This window comes from Palaemon carinicauda, chromosome 15 (genome assembly GCF_036898095.1).
Source record: "Palaemon carinicauda isolate YSFRI2023 chromosome 15, ASM3689809v2, whole genome shotgun sequence".
NCBI classification, from domain to species: Eukaryota; Metazoa; Arthropoda; class Malacostraca; order Decapoda; family Palaemonidae; genus Palaemon; species Palaemon carinicauda.
In genome coordinates, this window is record NC_090739.1 from 73,926,080 (window position 1) to 73,949,593 (window position 23,514).

The 23,514-nt window shown below is 36.4% G+C and overlaps 1 protein-coding gene across 10 annotated transcripts in view; it reads right to left on the reverse strand.

Annotated features, from left to right (window-relative positions):
* Positions 1 to 23,514, reverse strand: part of CdGAPr (GTPase-activating protein CdGAPr) — an 805,825-nt gene that overhangs the window by 58,437 nt on the left and 723,874 nt on the right. For 2 of the 10 annotated variants that reach the window (XM_068388525.1, XM_068388526.1), the window contains exon 2: positions 5,113 to 5,640. The exons of the other annotated variants lie outside the window; for them this stretch is intronic. In XM_068388525.1, the coding sequence (XP_068244626.1) occupies positions 5,113 to 5,115 (3 nt within the window). In that variant the 5' untranslated portion in view covers positions 5,116 to 5,640. The remainder of the gene's footprint in view (positions 1 to 5,112; positions 5,641 to 23,514) is intronic. 10 annotated transcript variants of the gene reach the window in all.

Sequence of the window (23,514 nt, forward strand, 5' to 3'; positions counted from 1 at the left end):
ACAAGGAGGATCAAAACAAGCACACTAGGGGTTTAGGTCTAATCCTGCTCCCTCGGACTTGCGTCCCAATTATATTCTCCTTTATATATTTCAACCCCTCTCTTTCCCTATGGATAAAATAACCATTCCTAAAGACACTTCAATTTGCCCCAAACCTAAAATGCAATACTTTGGGTTACGCCCTTTCAACACTTCTTTTTTTTATATATAAAACGCATCTTGCATTAAACAACCCTTTCTGGTTTCGACATTTTGTGTCCTGAGAGAAATTAAACTCTTTAAATCATGTCTTAATTAACATAGAATTTGCCTTCAAATGTTAATAAATCATTCCCTGTTATCTAGTGAAAAATTGTCAAGGTGTTTGCATTTTACCGTTTTTCAAAATTTTATGTGCTGGTGCAAAGAAAAATAAAGTTCCAAATATGGTTAAATTACATAAAAATTATTTGTCACCCTGAAAGACACTGGCTACGGTAAATACTGTGTATTCAATAACATTCTAGGGGTATATCTCAGATTCCTACACACCTCTTTGTTCCTTTTACTCTCATACCCCTTCCTTCATAACTAAGTCTCCCCCAACCATTCATTGTATTTTTCTAAATTTTTAGATTTACATAGCAATGTTACGGCCCCTTAATTCTTGCAATCTTCAGTCTATCCTCATACAAATGAAGCACTATTTCTACAGCTGTCTTTAAATATTTTCGTTTACTTAATGGATTTTACGTCCTCGACAATCCTTCCCAAAAAACCATTATCAGATGCGCGTTGACTATCACAGACACAATCTTCCAAGAAGTTGAAAAAAAAAACACCTGTTGCATTCTCTTAAAACAGTATTTCACCATTGGCATTTCTTATTCAGTATATTTGATCATTAATCTTCTATTGTTCTAGTTCCCCCCCACCCGCACACAGGCAACCTCTACGCTACCATAAAGCGTCCCATTCTCAAAAAAGTCAGCTTTCCCCAATATGCAACTTTTTTCAATATTAGTTTTTCTTATTCAATTGTCTTAGTGACCTCAACAACCTTCCAAATAAGCTATATAAATAAAAATACTATCTTCTCTTTTTATCACAACCATACACAATCAAACATATGTCTGTAATTATGAATATAATACATAAACACACAAACACACACACACATATATATATATACACATACACACACACGAGTGTGTACGCGCCCACGCGCGTGTGAACTGTTAAGTTTTAAGCACGAACGAACGTAGCTAATCGAAGTTTGCCAACCTTTACCTCAAACCCATTTAGCTCCCTTACAGTAGTACGCAGACGTAACAAGCATTCAACCAGCTAATATTAGAGTCTAAAAGAACAACGCCCTTTTACTACACAATCAAGTGGGCAGTGAAGTTAATAGTGTTCAAGAACAATGATTATTATCAAAACGATGAAACCCGGGTTATGCTTATGAAAATTTGTAGATGCTAGCGAGAACAATTATACAGAAGAACCAGTTACAACTATTTCTAAATAAAAGTTTAACCTATTCTTAAAGAAATAAAAACCTTCTCACCTGAGCAAAACACGCACATCAATATCAAGTCTCAAGCGAGATATAATCCATTTTTTTTACGAATTAACAGCCGTATAGCGGAAGCTTTTTCTTCTTTTAAATTTAACCGTAATATTTCAGTATTTTTTTTTCTTATACCTCATAATAATAATAATCATAATTTTTATTATCATCATAAAACAATAATGTCTATCACCACCATCATTATCGATGTAACCAATCCAAAATTACTTTTTTATGGCACGATACATAATGTCATATACAGTATTTCCAAGGTCTTCAACAGCACTGCTGTGAATTTACTATACTGATTGGGAAGGGGAGCGGATTAATTTTCGGCGGCTCAGCAGCAGCTGAATCGGCAGTGCCTCTTTAAAATCTTTCATAAAACTCTAAGGCGAACGAGTTTTCCAGTTCTTGGAAAAGATGGCTGGGGCTCCAGATTTGGCAGGGGTAGTAGCACTGTCCACAATCTATGGATTTGAGGCTGTTGAGTTTGCAATCTTGAGTTACCGACACTGAAATTGCGTTGAATGGCAGAAGCAGCAGTCGCAGAAGGAAATCAAGAATTAGCAAGCACTAACCCCTAGGGAATGACTACCCTCTTAAAAACATTCGAATAACTATACATTGTTAGTTGCGTAGCTCTCAGTTTTATGTAACACCGATATCGAAACTTGTAGCCCTTACCAGTTTGGGGCCATTCCACAGCACTGAAATGGTCTTATCGTTTGAGGTTACAATAACGGAATGAAATGAGAAGTCTCTAGCTTTCCTGTCGGGGATGTTCCATTCAATTTACAAAGCAACGAAATTCTGACGACTATGAACAAGTATTCCTAAATTTCTTAAGACTAAAAAGATATGCCGCTTCAGACCACCGCCAAATTATATTTAATAAAATCAAAGGCAGACGAGAATGAACAGAAATGGGTCTTAAATAGGTCAGTGAAGCAAACGGCTACTCAATGCTGCCAAGGACGTCGATATTTCCAGAGGCATCTATGAAAAGCAGAGACGAAACAATACAGCCTCAGATAACAGACGCCAAGAGAAACTAGACTACAATATGACTTGCAATTACAATATTCTCGCTTTCCTTCTTACCTTCGGCTAGTTTCCTCCGCCACTCCCACAATATCTCAAGTGAATTGGTATGTCGGCTGTCACGAAGTATTATAGAGTTTGGTATTCAATTGACAACACACGAGAGAGAGAGAGAGAGAGAGAGAGAGAGAGAGAGAGAGAGAGAGAGAGAGAGAGAGAAGGCTCGAAATAAGTTAAGTAAAATGAACCTTTCCTTTTTTTTTATTCAGTAATTCCACAGACAGAATTAATAAAATTAAAAGACTATAAATAAAAACAAAGGATTTCATTAAGCTGTTCGATACCCTACATAACGATAAAATTTAGTCTAATCTGTATACCATTCAAGGACTAGGAAAAGTTTCCTTAAGCCTGGTGAAAAGTTCCATTGTTAAGAAGGTTAAAGTTGCCCTCCTCGGAAAACAAAAAGACCCTTCTCTCATTCGGGAAGAGAGAGAGAGAGAGAGAGAGAGAGAGAGAGAGAGAGAGAGAGAGAGAGAGAGAGAGAGAGAGAGAGAGAGAGAGAGGCTGTTACCAGTTGAAATCTGGAAAGAAAATCCAAGATGAACGGACACATCAGATGACGTCCGTTCGTGAGTGACTTAGCACATGAGCGCTGTCATGTAAGCAAGCTCTGAGCAGTATCATCGTCACAAGCGTCACCTCTCTCAGGACTGTCTGTTCTGTGGGTCAAGGTGTGTGTGTGTGTTTCTAATAGCTGACGTAGGATGAAGAAGGAAAGTCCCAAGGACTAAACTGGGAAAGGGGGTGCTTCTCCATGATCCAGGTAAAGTAATGCTGGTGTGGAAGGCTTTCTTGATGCGCAAAGATATTTATTTATGCGATTATATAGCCAAAATAAGAGCGAAATTCTTAACAAGGATTCTTACAAAATAAACGAAGTACAAATTTTACTAGAGATACGTAGAAACTAAGAAAACAATCACATTGGATGAATACAGAATGAAAAAAGTATAACAACATGAAAAGATATTCCACAATTATATTCCCTACACCAGTATTTGATGAGCGACATTTAAAAAAATCTATCATTGCTGGTGACTTTCCACTTGGTTCTAGCATTGAGTAAATAACTCCTGCGGTTGTTAATTTAAACACTGAATCACAGACGTTTTATTATGTGAGATCTAGCATTGTGATGGCCTACAAGCAACAAAGGATTCTAAGCCCAATCTGATTTTCCTTCAAATTGTTAGAGCACAATTTAGTATTTACCTCTATTAATGCCAGTAACATTAAAGTCATTATTAACTACATAATGCTTACTCCGGTGCCTTAGATGATCGCGGAGGTAGCAGCAGTAGGGGATTCAGCATTATGAAGCTTCATCTGTGGTGGATAACGGGGGAGGGTGGGCTGTGGCACCCTAGCAATACCAGCTGAACTCGGTTGAGTCCCTTGTCAGGCTGGGAGGAACGTAGAGAATAGAGGTCCCCTTTTTGTTTTGTTTTATTTGTTGATATCGGCTACCCCCAAAAATTGGGGGAAGTGCCTTGGTATATGTATGTATATCTTTTCATCTACATAGATTACTAGTCCAATCTAATCTCCTATGACTGCTCTGATCGGAGGAGAACAAGGAGAAATGGAGAAAAAAACGCGTTTCTGCTCTTGGAGAATTATCACATTCTATCCGTCTCTATAGATCCCGGAGCAGAAGGCTCCCCCAAGACTTCTCTTTTCAGAGAACATTCCATCATTTCCGAAAATTGAAAGGGAAGCAGACTATCTTTCATATTTCAAAGGTTCAGATCTTATGGGAGGAAGGGGTGTTACGAAAATGTTCAGAGTGCAAATGTGACACGAGATTGAAGGGAGACATTACTTTTTAGATTTAGAGGAATCATATTGAGAGAGGAGTTCTGATGTAGATAAGAATAATAAGAACAATAAAAGATGGGTGATATTTCGTCAAAATGACAGCACAATGTTAATGAAATTTTCTGGCGCCTATAAACTGTCGATAGGCCTTCATCATAACCACGGTTGAGACCGTGATCATAACCATCCTAAACCCAAAGTTTGTCCCACCCCTTGGTGCGTGGTCGAATCTGGGAGGAGTTTTTGCATAAAAAAACCTCCTTAAAATTGGAGGACAAAGGAAAGTAAAGCCTTAGGAAGTATAATGAGAGGAAGAAAAGCAAAAGGAGTCTCCTAGTATTCTCTTCAAACTGAATAAAATCTAAGAGATGACTTTTTCTAAATTCACTAATAATTTTCAGAAGCAGCAACTGAAGTCGTTATAAACAGAAGCTAGACCTTAATCAGTCTCTTACTTCATTGTGTGCTTATGAACTTTTAAAGAAATCTAATCCGACTTCAACGTGGGGGATGGAATAAACACCGGGGGAGATGGCTAAACTATGTACTCGAAGCATTATTAGTCCCTCAGAGAACACACTCGGTTCATAGTAATGAAAACTAGACAAAGAAATATAACCGTGGTATAGACTCACCATTGTTGCTGTCGACGGTATCCACAGTATGACATCGCTGGAGTTCCAGTCACAGGCTGCATCAAACTCATCCCTCGATCGACATGACTTTACAACTCTTATCACATTATCCCACAATCTTAAAGTCCATCTTATGTAAAAGGATTACGGGCGACACAAGGATCGGCCAGGATACCTATTGCGTGTGTGCGCGCACACCTGTTCTACTTTTTGTGAGATGTGTGGGCGCGAGTGGGCGTGCCTTTCCAACCTTGCTAAGGGGCCAGGCGTGCCCACTATTCTCAGCCCACGTACTCCGAGCGGCTACGCTTGTCTGATTACAAAAGCCACCAAATCCTTATCATTTCCCTTTGGATGGGACAGGTGGGCACAAAATATCGCATGAAACTTCTTTTTCCTTTTCAATGACACTTTCCAAAAATGGTTCCTTTCATTATCCTTCAAAGACCATCTGTCTTTATTACAACATAATTGTGTCCAAGATTTACACTTAGACTAAAGTTATTTCACAGATACAGACTTAACATCCTTCATAAAATAAAATAAAGATTAAGATTTCATCTCAGACAAAAACATCTTCAAGAACTATGGACGAGAGAGAGATAAATGACAATGGTAGTGACGGGAACTGTGACGGTTAACGGGCGTGCAAGTGGGTCCCGCCTTTCGGAAGTCGAGTGTCCACCAAAATACACGGTCGGCCGCCACCCACCATTTTTCAGTCTCTTCCCTTCGTCTCACATCGACTCACATCCCGTCACGAATTCCAAGACTATTTCGCCGTCTTTCTATTAAGCTTTATATATCTTGACTGGATCAGCAGCCAATCGCAAGGATACGAAAATGGCGTACCTCCTTCTGCACGCAACCATCATTCGGAGGAATTAGGAGATCTCTCATCGTAACTCTTACATTAATCTAAACTTAAGATATATAACATCAGCTTTGCTTTAACCGGAATGGATAAAGACAGATAAAAACAATAACAATAATTGCTATAATTGTTTTCCCTGATGAATCGTGGCTAAAACCCCCCAGCAGAAAACTTCATTACCAGCTAGATACATCTACACAACAGACTCACCCGCAGCACAACGAATCCCTCTAAACACGGTTTCTATTTCTAACTTTTTTCCTTCCCCAACTTGCATTCTTTCTGTAATATCAAAACACCCCAAAATCAAGCCACCTAGGCTCATACTCGAAGAAAATTTAGTGACACGAAACATTACAATCAACTGGAGGCCCCAGCGTCTACTCTTTTTCCATAAAGTGCATTTAACACAATTTTCACTTCCACAAAGCCCAGTTCTTTGAAATGTCATATGTACATCCATCATTTTCTTATATAAACATCTCTCTCTTTTCTCTTTCATGCCTTCTACAGACCTGAAGTTATCTTCTTTACTTCAAAGATTCTAAGATCTACTTTTCTCAGTTTGATGTTTTAACTACATTTGCTCCAAATAGTTATAAGCAAACCATTCCTAATTTTTGAAAGTCATGTTGACATTACATGTTTAATTTCTATGACTTCAATTCACCATTATGGCCTAACATCCGATAACAATTACTTACAAATTGAAGCATTTAGAAAATTTTAATTAATTCCCCAGTATCTATAGTTCTTCTTTTTAATCAACGATCACCGTATCACAACAAATATTAACCAATTCACACCAAATTCACGAACCCTTATCAGATCCTCTGAAAATTCCTTTGATTTCTTTCGAGAGAACTACAAATCAATGTTGCCAAATTACCTGTTACACCATACCTCCCAACACCGTCATCATTGAATCTATAACAATTCTATCATAAGTCTTTCCCTGGTCCACAGAAGTCATACTTTATTCCATAGAACTTCCAAATTAAAAAACAAAAAACTATTTCATTAAAAATGCACGAGCCACACATCATTCTTGTTTAAGCCGATATACCCAATTAATTCCTTAAATAATCTTTTCTTTCGATTGAATATATATATATATATATATATATATATATATATATATATATATATATATATATATATATATATATATATATATATATATATATATATATAATATATATATATATATATATATATATGAGTGAGAGAGAGAGAGAGAGAGAGAGAGAGAGAGAGAGAGAGAGAGAGAGAGAGAGAGAGAGAGAGAGCCGAAATTTTGTTAATGACTCCTGTGAGAGCGTAGATATCAACACCGGTGGTGGTGAGAATGGCGAGCCTCTTTTGGCAAGGGTGAAAACTGGTTCCGGAAGAACGAGAAGACATGAGAACTTGAATAGGTGTGTGAATGTTAAGAGGGAAGCAGTGAGAGGAGAGAGACGATCCTGAACGTTACACAGCAGTCATTGACGTTTGTTTATATACATACACATACATTCATACATTAGTAAACCAGGTGCATTGTTGAAATTTAACAGTATACATTTATCAAACCGAATAAAAACCTTCACAATCCATTTACGATTGTAGAGGCAGTGATAATTCATTAAAATGCATCGTTGAAAACGAACCGATGTATAAACGACTATAATCTTCATTGCGAAACAGAAACAATTCGAAAATAAAAGAAAACAGAAGACCTGCAGTACGCTGAACCTCCCAAATAGGAAACGCCCCATGTGCATTTTTGTCGAAGCATCCCTGCAAAACACCTGGCAGATAGCAACACAGACAAAGTCCTTCTTTCCGGTTACTTAGAGCGGAAACTTGAAAATGAGACTATTGCACCTTTTCGACTAGATATAAAACGAAGTTCATTAATTGCCCTTCAACATCAAAACTTGGATGGTACGCAATGGTACACAAAAACCTCAAATTCCAGCTGTAAAACGAGAAATTTGCGAGATATTTCTACAGCATATAGGATCTCCTTACATCGGGTAAGCCCCTGCAGGCACGACCTCCCCCTTTTCCCTCTTACAGTAACACCCCCCCCCCCCTTGATATTCGGTGGTTGGGATAATGCCCTCGACAACACCCTGCAGCCGTTTTTTTTTTTCTTTTATACGGAGGCACATATCTCAATCGATAAACCCACGCGTGAATTGTAAGACATTTGAGGGAAAGGAAAAGTCTGCAGAGGAAGCAAATAAATAAGCTGTTTTGAGCTTTAACACACACACAAACACACACACACACGTGTGTGTGTGTTCTAAACACTGTTACTTCAAGAGAACAACAAACAAAACTCACAATCTAAAATTTCCGTATTGGGAAAACCATTCAGAAATGAAGAGCCATTACAGCCCAAACGTCCCTGTCATTTTTAATTAATCTTTTCCATCGGAATAGGTTCCCGGGATTTTCCTCCCCCTAAAAACAATTTTCCGTTAGATGTGCATTCAGTCCTGAACAATTAAGCCATTAATCAAACATATATCGTTGAAATGATGCAAGTGGTCTAAAATTCCCTTTATAACCTATTTAACAAGTCAACTATACCGTGGAAAGCAAGTTCAGTGCAGTCGAATAGGTCATGATTCATGTTTTCTTTCTTGATCAGGATGGAAAACAAGATTTACATTTACAGTAATGGCAAGATTACTTTTTGGATAGCCTGAAATAGAACCCGCGTTTCCGCAAATCATGAAAAACATTGGGTAATTTATTATCTTATGCGAGCTGTGTCATAACAATAGAAGTCGCATACATTTCAAATACACGATTTGCTGAAAGGGCAGTTTTTTTTTTTCCACAAATTTAATTTCAAAATTATTTCTCCCCATAAAGTCAATTTGTAGTAAATATGTTTTTCTTTCATTCATCAATGAAGACTCATTGGCCCACACCTACCTATATATCCAAGTCTTTTTAGTATAATCTGAATATATATATATATATATATATATATATATATATATATATATATATATATATATATATATATATATATATATATATATATATATAGCGCACAAATGCGAATGTAAAATACCAACCGATAAAAATACTAAACCAATGTTCCATTAATTATTGTGATTTGAACATGGAATTTCACGTCCCCTCTACATGCACTTAATAAAGGACATCCACTGCATATATGCAGGTCCCGCAGTGGTGTCTAAAGTTGGACCAAGGCAGATGAAGGTCCCTGTCTGTATCCATTCAAGTGAAAGTATCGTTTTCGAGAGAGAGAGAGAGAGAGAGAGAGAGAGAGAGAGAGAGAGAGAGAGAGAGAGAGAGAGAGAGACAGAGGGGGGGGGGGGGCTTCTCCCTACGCCCCTGAAGAGGCAAGATAAGGGGGTGTTAGTCGATCGTGCATTTCAGACTTATATTGGGAAGTGCTTTCTCTTTCTTTTCTCCGCCTCCTCCCCACTTTTACTTCTCCTTTCTCGACAAAGGTGAACATAGTGACCGATTATGGAGTTTCATTTCTATGTTAACCTTTCGAATATTCTCACCTTTTAAAAGATGAATATTGACAAGTTGTACATTATGAAGAAAATGCTTCTCTTATCAGTTTTTCACTTGATGAGCATTTTGGAATATGAAGGATAAAAGGTCACTCATAAGTGGTACAGACAAGAGACAGTTCACTGCACTTGCCCCCTAATGTCCTAGAGACCGACCATATTTGCATTTGATTAGAGCTCAGGGGCCCTTTCTCACCTCCTAAGCTAGAACCAGGCAATGGCTGCTGAAGACTCAGCACGTAGATCACAAAGCTCGCCCTAACCACCCATTCCTATCACACAAGAACGGTAAAGTTGTGGCCACTGGTTAAAACTATAGGGTTTTGAGCTGGGTTCGAACTCTTGGACCCACGAAATGCTAATCAGGAGCATTCCCAAGTTAGAACACCACCTACCGGATGTAAAACTAATGCTCGATTATTGGAAACAAACAATAAAATGCTGAAAGAAGAATTTAGCATTGTGTGTGATAGGCGTCACGATAAGTTTAAATGTTCGATGTTAGCCTTGGAATGTGGTAGAACCCAAGGTGTCTTTGGTATTATGCACGTGCACTGCATATTCGGGTCTAGATAGATTACCGCAAATTTATCTTTCCATTTTTAATTACATCCGCTATTGCACTGAAGACTGCTAAAAAGAAGAAATTATGGCCATGTTATTACCACTGCTTTCGTTATTAATGCCAAGTGCGCGTAAGGGTTGGAGAAGTAATGCTTGAGAAAGTTACGCTGTCAAAGGGATCACATTTTTATGATAATATAACTGATCAGATAGTTAACTACTGTGTTAAGAACTAGCAATATACAATATATACCAAAGAAAATGCATCAAGAATTGCATCGAGTAAGGCGCTTGAGGAAAACTATCAGGACTATTAATCGCTAAAATACATCTTTAACACAAAAGAATTACAAGACTACAGGAGATCGGGGTTAATGCAAGAATCAGGAGTTCTTTCAAGATGTGTTCTGTCAGTGGAATGTTCAGCCTGAAAACGAACTCGTCAGATATATGCAACCCTTACGGAAACCCCCCCCCCCAAAAAAAAAAGGATTTTGCTGGTTGGAAGGTAATTCTATGGATTAGACTTTTAGTTTGCGTTGTAATATAATTTGAAACATTAACGTTGTTGAAAAGGAGTGTGCAATAAGACCCAGGGTTTCAATTGGGAAAGCAGCCCAGTAGAAAAAAAAGATACCGTAAAGACTGAACCATTAAAGATAAATACGAATTTGACAATAAGATAACTAGTTAGATCAAACAAAGATGCCAAATAATATATAAACTATGAAATAGCCATACACATACTTAATCTAACATTTATCTTTCACTATTTCAATAATAAAAAAAAAGTCTTAACATAACCTTTGAAAAGATTTATAAAATAGAGTTCATGAATATTTTTCATTAAAACTATATTAAAAACGCCATTTAGGAATGCAGCAATTATACACACTATTTGGGAGTTATGATATTCCAAATGATCAATTTTCCTATTAATAAGCAAGATAGATATATGTTATGGCCCAATAAAATGCTAATTTGCCAACTGCGTATCTGGTTCCGACACAAAAACAGCAACGACATTCCTAAAAATCATCATAGATATCAAGACTTGTTTGCATGTGTAAATGTTACGGTCTTTCGTTGAAGGACTTTTAATGAAACTGGTACCAGCGAAATTAAATGCCACTCAATTTGTGTTTCCTTATGACAACACCCTACAAATAGAAACGGCATTTCAACTTTTTTCGCTTGTGAGATTCAAAACAATTACCACGAGGAAATGATAGGGCGTCACACACACAAAATCGTTAGACTGATTTTTAACGAATAATTTTTGAAGCCCTGTTGCTTTTCAAGATATTTCACAATAATTTTTTTACGTTCCTTACCAAAGAAAAAAAAATTTCCCAAAATAGAAAATACGATTCGTTTCTCATAAACCGGCTAAGTAGAATTTCACGCCAGATTAATAAGGGAAGGTGAGGAGATCCGTTACACTAAATTACCTGGAAATGCAATTATTAAAAATGAAGCAATGATACCAAAAATGTGAAATAAAACAGAGCCACAAGAGAGGAGAGACTACGACGAAGTAGGAGAAGGAAGTCAGCACAGGTGTGGCTAGCGGCAGGTGAGGGCAGTGTGATATGACTGACTGACACACACACCATTCCTTTTTTTTTCTTGTGAATCCACATATCCAGCAGGTTTAATGCCAACAGCAATAAAATGGTGAAAATCAATACAAGATAAATATTGTCGCCAAGCAGGTACAAAATGAATTATGTAATGAGTTTATGGCAAGACACTATCCTATTAGCCTACAACTTTTCATGGCATAATTATCATGTAGATGGATCGATAAAAGCCCCTACAACTTCACATACAACACCTTTTTTTCTCTTTTTTCGACGCACTAAGGCGACTGTCACGCATTTGTACATAATTTAGCGAGATACCCCATACATAAATGAAACATTGATGTTAGCGTAACAACAAGTATATTTTTCCCCGAATCTCACCCACAAGCTCCAACCTGACATTTGTTTCCAAATCATGTCAACCTATAAAAAAATGCTGCTTTAACGGAAACAACTTTTAAAACTATCTCTTAGAAATAAAAGTTGCACCGGTGGGTAAAAAAAAACTCACGTCAGCACTTTTCACAAGTAAAGTGACCAAGCAATAAAAGCGTTTAACACTCCTCTTCCCGAAGAGAGAATGGAAAGCAACGCATAAAAACCGGAGGGAGACACAGGCCAGCGCCATCCATCAGTTTAAGTCGACTTGTTACTACGAGGGGCCAACCATGATGAATTACACCCGCGTCGTCATCAGTGCGGTGCCGGTGTTTGACCAACACTTAACGAAAGCAGCAGGGAAGGAGCATTTTCGTGTGCCTTCCAACTTTAAGAGCTTTCATAATGAACTTAGGTGATTATTAGTTTTTCTGGCAATAAAATTTCAACTGTTTATTCCCCATAATTTGACGGAGAGAGAGAGAGAGAGAGAGAGAGAGAGAGAGAGAGATTTGGATTTCCGTGGAAGTATCAGGGAACGACTGTAAAAATGACACCCTGTCTGGTCTTTACATCCGGTAAATCCAGTAAAGGTATTGGAAAATTGGAGTGACGTGGCGGCGTTGATCAAAGGTGGTGATCAAGGCAAGGTACCATCTGTTTTCTGTCACACTAAAAGCAAAGCAATCACATATAAATCCATGAACTTTCCCAGAAAGAATTCATTCAAAGTTACATGATAAAGGAGAGAGCGAGAGAGGAAAAAGAGTTTTATAGAATATCCAAACATTGTTAGCATTTTTGTTGATATCCTAAAAAAACAACTATCCTCAAAAATAATGAAAGAAATAAAACCAACAAACAAACGTCTTATCCACACACCAAAGTCGAGGTATTGTAGGAGCCTTCGTTTATAATTTCAAGACATCTTGAAATATACATCAAATAACACGCTCGTACACCCACCCCAAAATTAGAATGAAAAGCTAAACTCGAAGATCTTCCTTAGTGATTTGCCTTCGGGACCAAAGAATAGAAACCCAAGATCAAGAAGTTCTCCCTCCATTTTCTCCTTTCATATTCTCGTAGCGTCTTCGAAACTATTATGTTTACCCAGGGCAGCGCTACATATAAGGCGAGAGATAAATAGACCTTCTCTTAAGTATCTTTCCTTTCTTTTGTTCCCAGGTATCTATTATGGCCCTTTACTTATCTTTGCCGAAGCCCCAAGCATCTTTCTAGTTTGGGCCTGGATCTTTATCCGATGAAAATCTAGAGATGCAATGGAGAATAGTTTTGACGTTAAGAGGAACTTTTCAGGCTGAGGTTTGCATATTCTCAAGTTATATAAAACAAATAAAATAATCACACGATGGTTAGACTGCAACCTGCAATGCAAGACGGCTGCAAGTGGTAAATTAAATACACATTTTCACCTTCAAGAGCAGGAAGCAAAGGGAATAAATACAGTAGTTGGCTCACAAGATATTTGGATTAGTATCAGGGGAGTGGATAGAGCACTCCGACTCGAACACCCAACCCCTAAAAAATAAAAAAAATAAAAAACAGCGAGGGGGGTTGCCCCAGCCCCTCCTTCCTCAAAGACACGTGACTGGGTGTTGTTCCGAAACTCGCGCTCAGCATAATCAAGTGAAATCAACGGAAGTGGTTGAGTTACTTGGCACGCTCAGGACGACGCTTCCTCAAGTCTTGAAAGACGGAATAAAAAAGACAAAGTCCAAGTCAAATGGCTTCGCCGTAACATACACGAACGGACACTGATTAAATGAATTATGTTCATTGTTGGACGGGTGGATTTTGAAGTTGACAAAAAACGTTGGTAGAATCTCATCACGATAGTTAAGAGAATTTATAATCCATCACTTTACAAGGTACTTAATATAACACTGTTTTATTCACAAGGAGGGAGTAATTTCAGCAAATAGAAGAGCTCTTTAAACGTTGCACTAACTAAAATATGAGCCACACTTCCGCCCATTTAGTTTTTTCCATCGTGTCACGGATGTCATTACAGCAAAAAACCATGTACAGGGGCTATTGCTTCCATTTCATCACTCAAAATTTTCCTCATTATAACTACTTTCTCTTGAATCCTCTTGTGTTCTCTCTCTCTCTCTCTCTCTCTCTCTCTCTCTCTCTCTCTCTCTCTCTCTCTCTCTCTCTCTCTCCAGTCCTATGTTGAATCAATTATATGACAACCACTGTATTAGTACTGTTAACTTTTCGAAGATTAAGTCTCTCAATTAGTCAATAATAATCATGAAAAAATTGTTTTCACAACCGAAAAAAGTAGAAGATTAAATTTGGAGTAGTATTATTAGCATATCAAAACACTAATCCAAATACCTTCCAGACTAAACAATCTGAATAAACACAACCCCGACCCTTCCCTCCCATCTTCCCCAAGACACGAGGCATCTGGTACCTAGCCTGGAATGCCCTTCTTCCTCGTAAGCGACCGTCCTCATGAATATGTTATGACACAAACCACTGCCTCCTCTAGGACTCGCCAACTTCTACATTGATATCTCTAAATGATTCAAGAAACTAAGTGGTAAGCATCAGTTTTAATCGTGAAAGATTTTTTTTTAATCTTACCGTGCCTTTTACTCTATTTTTCTTATGAATTAATACTTATTCAAGTAAGTGAGTTCAAAATTTTATCATTATATACTGTATATCTCCTCTAAACACGGCTAATAATCAAAAAATATTAATCATATTTACGTGCATTCACTAAACTTCATATAAAATTGTCGATCACAAGAAAGATTCCGCAGTATAATTAAAGATCTGAATTTCCAAGTAAACGGGTTAAATATGAACGCCGCAGGAAAAAAAAAAAAAATATTCTCATAGACTTCAATTCCTGTCAAACCTAAAAACAAATTAGCTATCCTGCTTCCAAATCAATTTGCACTTCTATTTCAACTACAATTCTTAAGAACAGATTATATTTAATCTAAACAACTCTCATTGCAAGAGGGCTCTGGGAATACCGAAAGACAAGAACCGTTGATATTGGATAGCTACTAAATTAAGAAGCTTACATCTATAGCTGTTAACATGACAGCAATAACTGGTTATGCAGGAACGTGCGGTGGATGCTGAAAGGCAACCGCTGACACGAGCACCTGTGGCTGTCGAAAGACAAGCAAGTGGTCATGCATGCAATGACTACATCGCTCACTGACTGCTTGGACGGAATTTCAGATTCAGGTTACAGCGACGCTCAACTGTCTCCTTCTAACACCTACACGAGGAATAATTTGGATCACTCTATTATGAACTACAAAAGCAGAATACTTGTGCCTATTAAACAACTGTGTCTTTAACTATAGAAATTCTTTACTTTATAGGTGTAAGCCATACTAAACCAATTTTCTCTTAAATTGAAATAAGGGTGTAATGGAGCCAATTAAAGCGATTCCACTCACACTGATTATTATTATTATTACTAGCCAAGCTACAAACCTAGTTGGAAAAGCAAGATGCTATAAGCCCAAGGGCTCCAACAGGGAAATATAGCCCAATGAGGAAAGGAAAAAAGGATATTAATAAATAATGAGAATAAATTAACAAAAAATCATTCTACAAACAGTAACAACGTCAAAACAGATATGTCATATATAAACTATAAAAAGACTTATGTCAGCCTGTTCAACATAAAAACATTTGCTGCAATTTTGAACTTTTGAAGTTCTACTGATTCAACCGAGATGATATCAAAGGTGAATCGTAACAAGTATTAATCAACTTTGTTATTTCTCTTCACGTGTTATTTTCGTAATTAAGACATTTTTTCTTTTGCATCATAAACAATGAATGACTGCAGCAATTCATTAGACATAAACCCTCTGCACTCTGCATCTATTTGAATCTATAATGCACAAGTTCGTATCCTTTAACATTAACAGGAACATTTTTGAACATTTTACCTCATGGTAAATAAACTGTTAAATAAATAAAACGGGAAACGAAGAGTGAGCGAGAATACGTAAGTTGTGCTGCACAATGCACAAATGAAGCCAATGAAATTCTTTGATTAATTATTCATACAACGAAATGAAGCCTTACAATTTAACTAAAACATTCAAATGTTGATTCAAGAAAAGAAGTTTGGAATCTAAAAAGAGATGTGATGATGATAATGAATACATAGAATGAAAAAGTACTGAGTAAACAACATTTACATGGCACATAAATTAAGCTATTGAGGACGCATAATCAACGAGACATACATTTTCTGAAGGCCTTAAGATTTTTTCAACTAACGTCTTACCATCATTTATAGCTTTACTGTACAGAATTTGGGACAAAGCCTACTTCAGTAAGAAGAAAAGAACAACCTATTCAGAGTATTCACTTGAAATTTTCAAAATATTTATCTAGTTACACCATACGTTTTCACTCATCATATTTCGTGAATAAAAACATATGTAAAAAATACTAAAACATCGAATTTATTCCATATAATGACCATATTGATAGAAACTTCATTCTCTGCAAAATGTTATATAAATATTATGGGACTTATTGAAAATTATAACAGGTAGACCAACTGGAAGGGTCCTATATAATTGAATAGCTATGTCAACCGGATTTTTTAGACTAAGGGAACATTTGAATTCATTAGTGAAATCAAAATCCTAGAGCAATTGCAATGTCCTATCATTTGAAACTTCAGGTTTCTCTTTGCAAAATACACGCTGAATAATCCCTTCTTTCCGGTAGCAATAACAGACTGATCCTAACATTGAGTATGAGAATGAAATAATGTTTATGTGACACACATGCAATGTGTAACAGAGCATAAGTCATAGCTTATCTTTCAGCCACGAGAGAGAGAGAGAGAGAGAGAGAGAGAGAGAGAGAGAGAGAGAGAGATCGTGTCATGTCAGTGAGATGGTTACTAATGTAAGAGAAAAAAAACTGGCACATCAACATCCGTATAGTGGTGGATTCTCGCAAATCACAAAGAGAACTTCTCATGGACACGGAACTAAAGAGAAATATAGACCCTTTACTTTCAAGTAGGATCATTATTACGCGGCAATACATAAAAATGATGTTACTTAGATCAACATCTCTCTATCTCTCTATGACTACACATCGTGAGCACTTGGCATCAATGCATAATGATATGCAAATAAAAGCACCGTCTCATGGGGTTCCTTGACCTTATATAATCCTGTTTGGAGGAACTAACTGAACAAATTTCCCAGAAAATTTTAATAAGTGTATAATATCAACTACTTAAAAAACTTCATTAAGTAAAAACTGGCATAAGCAAATCAGCACCAGGAAATGACATCAATAAAATTGAGTATTCATCTCCGTCTCTTATCAAGAGCAGACCAGGTATAAGTTTAACTGTCTACCCGTTGCCATACGACAGCCAGGCATCAAGCTACTGATCAATTCCTAGGAAACCGTTCCTACACAAGACTTGACATGGTGTATAAGCAAGACTTGCTTCAAGTCGTAATAAAAACGAAAGGGAGAAAATAGTCAAGAGTTTGTCCAAATATTCAAATGGAAAAGGTCTTCTCTACTGGAGCTCTTCAAACACTCGGGACTCTCACAGTCCCATTGTCATTGCCAGCAAGACGTCGGATCCAAGTTTTCATAGAACTCCGCTTTCGTCGTAAAACATCCTGAAGCCTTCTTATCGCTACTGGCCTGTGTCTTATTCTTCAAGTCGTGTTAAGAGAAGACAAACAAGGAGTGTAGTCCTGCCTTCATTCTTCGCTTACAAGAGAACTGCCATTCACCACCAGGTCAAGTAAATCCTCCTTTCCCCTTCAAATGGCAAATAATTAATCAAACTTACACAGTATATTTCCCTGACGCTTTTTCAATAATAAGACATTTAAAGAGGCACGAATCCTGAGTGGGTCCCCGGTCCTGTTCATCCCTTCATTCAAAAGAAGATCATGTTTTATCTCTCCATCTTTACATTTGAAGAGTTATAACTATTGAAGTATAACATAATTCTGTTTTATGTATAATTCATTAGGAGAATGTCAACCTATAGTTAATGTTATTTATCTATTTCTGAATTTCACAAACATCGATAGCTTATTTGTTAACAACTATTTTTTTTTTTACTCACGTTAGATATTCATGAAAGTTTTAATCAAATGAAAAGCTGACAGAACTAAAAACATACTTCAAATAGAGATTGAAAAAAAATCATAATGCTCTTTCTCTTATTTGGACACAACCCCTAGGAATAGTCTTGCCTTACAGGGCACAAGAGGGCTTTCCCTCTCTAAGTGGCAGAAGAGAAACAGCGAACGAAGAAAGTAAAGATAGCACACGGTAAGAGTATCCGTGTCAGAGAACCTACATGATGGGATTAGGTTGAACCAACGTCATCTGAAACCAAGATGTAGACCTTATTGCTTCCCCATCACTTATCCCAGCCCCGTGCCCACCCCGGCATTCGTCTCTATACAATTTCGTTATCTCCCATAGGTAGGTCAACACAAAAACCCCTTCAAATTCTTTTCATGTTCTATTTTCTGCAGTTGTTTCTTCTATATTGATTTGGTAAAAATCCCGTCATCTTGAACTACGAGGGGAAAGTTAAGAGATACCTTTTAATTAAAGATGATTCTTACGTTTGTAATTATTATTACCCTCAACGATTGCATCTCTCTCCTTTACACCCTAAAACCAACAAACAAATCTGGCGTATTTTGAACATTTAAAAATCATCTTCACAAAGTTATAAAAATTTTCAAAAGATTCTAATAAACCTGTTATGAACTGGAAGACAAACCAAACTCACCGTAAATAGTAAATGGCATCCGAGTGTTTCTTATACAAAATTTGACGACGCATTAAAATGATAAGATTTAGCAGCAACACATGCAATCATAATAGCAAATTAGACCTTAAAATACTAGATTACACAAGTCAATAAACTGGACAAAAATGTGTTCATATGAGAGAGAGAGAGAGAGAGAGAGAGAGAGAGAGAGAGACTCAGCTTTAGTCGGCACCCAAAAGGAGTCTTAATTATTTTTTTTTCTAACTCATCGCCCAAGTTTGAATCTAACGCCCAACTGAATATTTAATTTTAGCTGACGAAAACATTAACGACTGATTCTAACAACAAACACTTCCTAAAAACTAAATACTCTTCATGTTCACATAACTCCAATACTTAATACTGTAGAATGTAAAAAGATTGTCAATATTAAGTGATCGCAGTATATTAATCAACATACGCTCTTTATTTGCGGCCATTCATTCACAGAAAAAAATACACAAACAAGTGATAAAAGTATTCAGCAAAAAGAAATATCACGTTGAGGCATATTATGTTGTTCAGGACTAACTTTTCCTTTTCCAGTTCTCAAAAAGAAAGTAATATCCTTCCCGACATTTCAAAGCTCGCTGTTTACAAAGGGCATCTCAAGCTAAGGAAAGAGATAAAGAAGTCTAAAAATTAACTACATTCTGAGATTCCAGTATAGAAAACTGGGCTTTTACCAAGTTTGGAATAGGGATTAAAACGTACTAATATTATATATATATATATATATATATATATATATATATATATATATATATATATATATATATATATATATATATACATATATATATATATATATATATATATATATATATATATATATATATATATATATATATATATATATATATATATATATATACATCCATACAATTTGCAAAAGAATCACAACTAAAATAAAAATGTCAAGTGCAAACTGACTTGTTTCGTCCATGATTTTTAGTCAGAATAATTCAATATTTTCGCTTTCCCGGTTTTTTTTTTCCTGAACATCACATGTTCATTTGACTTTTACGCGCGTGTATCTCCTCTTGCGGCAAAATAAGGTACTACTGAAAATCTAAGAATTATTCCGCTTACTTAGTAAAAAGCACATTTCAGAGAGAGAGAGAGAGAGAGAGAGAGAGAGAGAGAGAGAGAGAATGCTTCGAGCTGAATCAGAGATACCTAACGGCCGCCGAACTCTGAATAAAAAGGCTAAATTGAATCCTGACCCCGGACGGACCGAGTCATTAAATTCTGAGTCAAATACATAACATGAGTCACGTAGTAAAGAAAAGATGAGTCATCTTTAATTAGGAAAAAAATTCAGCTGCGCGACTCATCCATTAAATACCAGTATATTTACAATTTCGAAAACTTACTCTATTGCTTACATCCATCTCCCCTTTTAATATTACTGAAAACTTCACAAGATATATTTCAACCATCAGCTAATTCCATATATGTTTCCTTTGCCCTTCAACACTGCAACAATCAATTTAACTCTTCGAAAAATTCAAAGATTAACGGTCCTCTTGATGGAAACTATTTCGGCAGCGCATTCCATTACAGAACAGTCGCACCAATCTCTCTCTCTCTCTCTCTCTCTCTCTCTCTCTCTCTCTCTCTCTCTCTCTCTCTCTCTTTCTCATTACAATGTTTTTAATTATTATCCTTGTTCAATACAAATAATCAGCATGCTTAATGGTCATTGAAGAACAATCTTCCATAGAAAATTAAAATAGAAGAGACAAATCCATGGTAAATTAAAGAAAATACTAAAAATAGTAATTTCAACATGGTTACCGGCAATTTCTATGATAAATTATAGTAGCCTTATCAATTGAATGAATTATACATATCGCAGCAAACGTAGAATTATCTGCTGAATGGCTGCATCCATACTATGGAGACGGATTACTTAACTGAGAACACTTGATTTTTTAGATCATTTTTAATAATTACCGAAAGCAATGATTGTCTTTCATGATAAGGAAGAATACACGATTTTTCCTCTTTTTTGTTTGAAATGAAAACGCATTGCCTCAATGTATTCTAATTGATTGCAGTTAGCAAGACAACAGGGTAATACTAGTGAGATTACCCTACAATTGGTCTTGGCATCAAATTCATTATGAGCATGTCACCGACAAATTGTGTACTGTATATAGTGTGTAGATCTTAGATATTGACGCCTCTCTCTGATCATGTTTGACACTTTTTCTGAGATCTTTTTGATTTTGAAAATTATATACGTAGGAGTTGATCATGTAAGCTCGTCAGCAATATCGACTCCAAGGTCTTCAATTACTGTGGCCCCTTATTATAAGAGCTTCTCTATTTCAATAAATACGATAAGCAAAATTCCGTGATTTCTTATCAGTGTGTGTTCCAATACTTTACTCATGACCGAACAGAAAAATAAGCTGTAGATTGCTATTAATAAATATATGAGGACTTAAAAAAAAATGGACTAAGGACTGCGCCTTGCGGAATACCCGATACGATTTCATAGTATATTGAATAGCCAGGATCCTACACCACCCCTACCAAGCGAGATTTTTTTTTTTTTTTTTTTTTTGGCTTATTGTATACTATGGCGTCAAGTTAGATAGTTTTCGATTTCGTGGGTTTGGTCTAGGATTCTGATTACTGACCGACTCAAGGTCTAAAGAATACTATTGTTTCACTGATCAACCTGGATACCGCATATCTCCTCTTGATAAAGCTATGCTATTCAGAAGGAAGATGATCATTGTCTTCGATGGATGTTTTACGAAAAAAATTTCCTTATACTCCCAAAGTCAAATTCACTATTTGATTTTAGTTCCGATTTGGATATTTCTGCAATGCCTTTATTTATTAAGGATTGCAGGCGTGAGAAAATTCTAAACTATCTATTATTGATAAATTTTTTTCAATGTTTTCCCCTTTCTTTCAAATTAAGCTTTAAAAATCTTATAATACATTACTTTCCTGTATCAACTTTTTTCTTGAGGTCCTTTCATCAATCTAAGGTTCCATTGTTTTGCGCTGACGACAGCAACAATCGACAAGATTTAAAACATTTCTACAGAAAAGAAAGGAAAAAAATCTTTGTCATTACGTCGAGACGTACTTTACCTCAAGAGAAATTCCTTTTTGCGGTTGGAAAATGGACAATTACCGAGGAAAATTCTTGTATCAAATGATTTAGATTTACGCCAACATCCAATGCTGACTACACGGATCGTGCTCACGCAAGCTCTAAGTTGCTGGGTCACCGACCATCAAACGAGAGAGAGAGAGAGAGAGAGAGAGAGAGAGAGAGAGAGAGAGAGAATACAACGTACAATAATTACACCTATTGATAACTTGCAGATCAAAATTCTCAATATTCTTTACAACCCGATCACCAGTCGATTTTTTAATTTTATTCATTCAATTACCACGCTGTAAAATTGGAATATATATCCTTTCCAAGAGTTGAATTCTGTAATGTTTTCAGCAGGGAATAGAATCCTTTAGGAGGTGAAGAGATCCTCAACTTAACGTATTGATCCACATTCTAACAAAAGCACCATCGGCCCCGCACATCACGCGGCATCCTCTCAAAGTTAGTTTTTTATGATAAAAGGGCTTTCGATTTATAAATATTAAGTATACACAAGCAATAACCAAACTTATTATAAAACACAAAGACAACAGAACAGAATCAATTTAATCATGTTTGATTTTTATGAATCTTGAAAGAAATGATCGTTGTCAATAATGAGATACCTTTAAATTATATACAGTATGTTCCAGACCATTATTACAGTATATCATACAAGCTCACCATAAAAACAATAAAAAAAATAGATCCTCCCGACCGGAGAAGCCACAACCCTGCCATGGGAATCTCTTCATTTTAAGGGGATTGGCTACGAAGAGGATCGCTAATGAAGGGAAACGTCTCGGTGGGTTTGCCGTAATAATAGCAATAACAAGGGCTACATCGAGGGATGTCTCGGAGATGAACTGACGGGGGAACGCGGGTAGGGAAGACTGAGAGGGATAGGAGCAGGGAACTTGTAAGAGAGGGATGGGAAGCGAAAAGAATAGGCTAGACATGAAACGTCTGGAATTGAGTAAAGAGGAATACCAAGACGAACCCAATCCCATGAAATGTTTTCATGGATGAGAAGTCTGCAATATTTTCCAATTCCAACATATTGCATAATAGTCTCATACTCTTTCCAAATCCGTTTTATCATCCTTCCACACAGGAATTGAGTTGAGAATACTCGAAGAGAACAGAGGATTTATGGAATGGATTGCAGATAGAAAACTAACTGCACTTCGACATTATATTTCATGGTAAGAAAAATCCTTGTCTTTCTCTCTCACATATATATATATATATATATATATATATATATACACATATATATACATACATATATATATATATATATATATATTGTAGTTTTCTACGAAGAAATTATACATGTAAAAATCGGTAATCAGTATATTTTTGGTTTCACGAAAACTTCAATCTCTGCAATGCCAAAATATAAAATGGAGTTGTTTGCACATTTCATTAATTTTTCATGACTCTACAACAGACAGATATCTTCATTATCGCTACTGAGAACA